Source organism: Marmota marmota, unplaced genomic scaffold, assembly GCF_001458135.2.
Source record: "Marmota marmota marmota unplaced genomic scaffold, marMar, whole genome shotgun sequence".
NCBI lineage: Eukaryota > Metazoa > Chordata > Mammalia > Rodentia > Sciuridae > Marmota > Marmota marmota.
Genome location: NW_026000185.1, coordinates 19998400 through 20000289, shown reverse-complemented (window position 1 = coordinate 20000289; position 1890 = coordinate 19998400). Strand labels below are relative to the sequence as shown.

Sequence of the window (1890 nt, the reverse complement as noted above, 5' to 3'; positions counted from 1 at the left end):
ACCACGGGGCCCGGAGGGTCCGAGCCGGGAGCGGAGCCTGCACCCTCCACCACCCGCCCTTCGGGAAATGTCAGAACTGAGCCAAGAGGCAGGTGCACCGGGAAAATGTTTCTGAGTCCTGCTTGGCAGAAGAGAAACTGAGCCACCAGCTCAGGAGCCACAGGGTCAGCAGGCCTGAAAGGGGGCTGGTTCTGCCTGGTGCAGAGGACTGGGTGGGCCTGTAGGAGCCGAGGTGGCCTCTGGCTGGGGACCCGTCTCTGCTTTGTCTGCACCTCTTGGCTCGGTTCCCCTGTGCTCCATGACTCCCGCATCTCCTGGCCGCTTCTCGTGGGTTTGGAGTAGTCCCTGTTTTGGGGGCCATCTGAGTATGTAAGGCCTAGGCCATAGAGGAAGGGGAGGGTCGCAGACTTGCAGCCTGGCTGTGGATTTGAGCAGGAGTGTGGGGTTGCTGATGGATCAGGGACACTTTTCCTGAGCTGCCTTGGCCCAGACCTGGGGCCAGTCATTTCCAGTGTGGCATGGGGGAGGAGCACTAACCAAAGATCCAAGGGTTGTAAATTCGTCACCAGCTCTGCCACTTTGTAGTGGTGAGACTTTTGAGAAGCCTCTTCCTTTCTCCAATTTCTCTTTTAAAAACTTGGAACCCCAGGACTCTCCCTCATAAAAATAGCAGTAATGGCAGTCATTTCTCACTTGCTTATTTTGTGTCAAGCACTGACATGTTCCATTCCATTTTCCGAAGGACTGTAGGGAGTAGAGATCATTAGCTGTTTCACAGCTCAGAGAGGATGTGTAATCTGTTTACTCCAGAACCCTGGCCTTAACCATTAGGCTAACCAGCCTTCATGGAACACTCCCCTGGAAGAGAAAAGGGAGGCAGATCCTAGGACCCAGTGCTCTGTGATGTTTTGTTTTGTGGCCAGCAAAGACTTACCCTGACGCAACCCACCATCTCTTCCTCTGGTGGTGGTGCTGCTGCTGTGCCCCTAGACTGATGGGGAGCTCAAGTGGGTGCCAGCCATGCCAAGTCTCCTTCATGCAGTGCTTAGGTGCTGGGCTCTGGAGTCAACTTCCAAAACAATTGTTTGAATTCATTGTCCATCCATGGTTCTGAACGTGTGAACTCCCTCCTCAGAGCTGGACCCTAGGGTGCAGGAGGCAGGATCTCTAAGCTCTAAGCACCCCATTGGCCCCCTGAGAGCTGGGGTAGTAAGGAGCTGTCCCTGAGGCTGGTCCAGCCAGTCTCTGGGGACAAGGACTATACAGTGGGAAAACAGTAGACTCCGAGTTCTGAAAGTTATCTGAGCTTCGGTTTCCTCATCTGTTGGAGAGGTTATTAAATTCTCTCACAGGGAAAGGTAAGATGACCCCGTGGAAACCTCTCGTATGGCTCAAGAGGACTGTGCGGTAGATGGTGGAGGATCCATCTTAGAGAAGGGATAATGGTGATGGGGAAAGTCTTTTGTGGAGGAAGGTGCTCCATGGTCCTCTTGCTCCTGGATCCCACACAGGGAGAATGGCCTGAAAGGCAGCAGGAGAGATTCAGGCTAGACACCGGGAAGCCACTACCCTGGGGCATGGGGAGCATGCAAATCTGGGAGAGGAAAGGGAGGCAGTTTGGTTCTCTCCACCTTTGCCCTCTGAGGAGTCTGAACCAGAGTAGGGAGTCCCTGGCTTGGGGTGGGACATGCCCTCCAGTCCCACCTCTGCAGTGACTCCATGTATGTACCTCTCTCTTCTCCTGCAGCTGCTGCCGCTCACCCCGTGTCTTCTGGCCGCTTCCCTCTTTGTTGCCCCTCCCCACAGGCTCCCCCTCTCCACCTCCTGGGGCCCATCATGAATGGTGCCCCCTCCCCAGAGGATGGGGCCTCCCCCTCCCCTCCCCCGCTG

At 55.5% G+C, this 1890-nt stretch overlaps 1 protein-coding gene across 4 annotated transcripts in view; it reads left to right on the top strand.

The window, feature by feature from the left end:
* Nucleotides 1-6: 6 nt before the first annotated feature.
* Sh2b1 (SH2B adaptor protein 1) overlaps nucleotides 7-1890 on the top strand; it is an 8728-nt gene continuing 6844 nt past the window's right edge. For 3 of the 4 annotated variants that reach the window (XM_015491212.2, XM_015491213.2, XM_048789734.1), the window contains exon 1: nucleotides 7-1888. In XM_015491212.2, coding sequence (XP_015346698.1) covers nucleotides 1720-1888 — 169 coding nt within the window. In that variant the 5' untranslated portion in view covers nucleotides 7-1719. The other variant, XM_048789733.1, reaches the window with a different exon arrangement.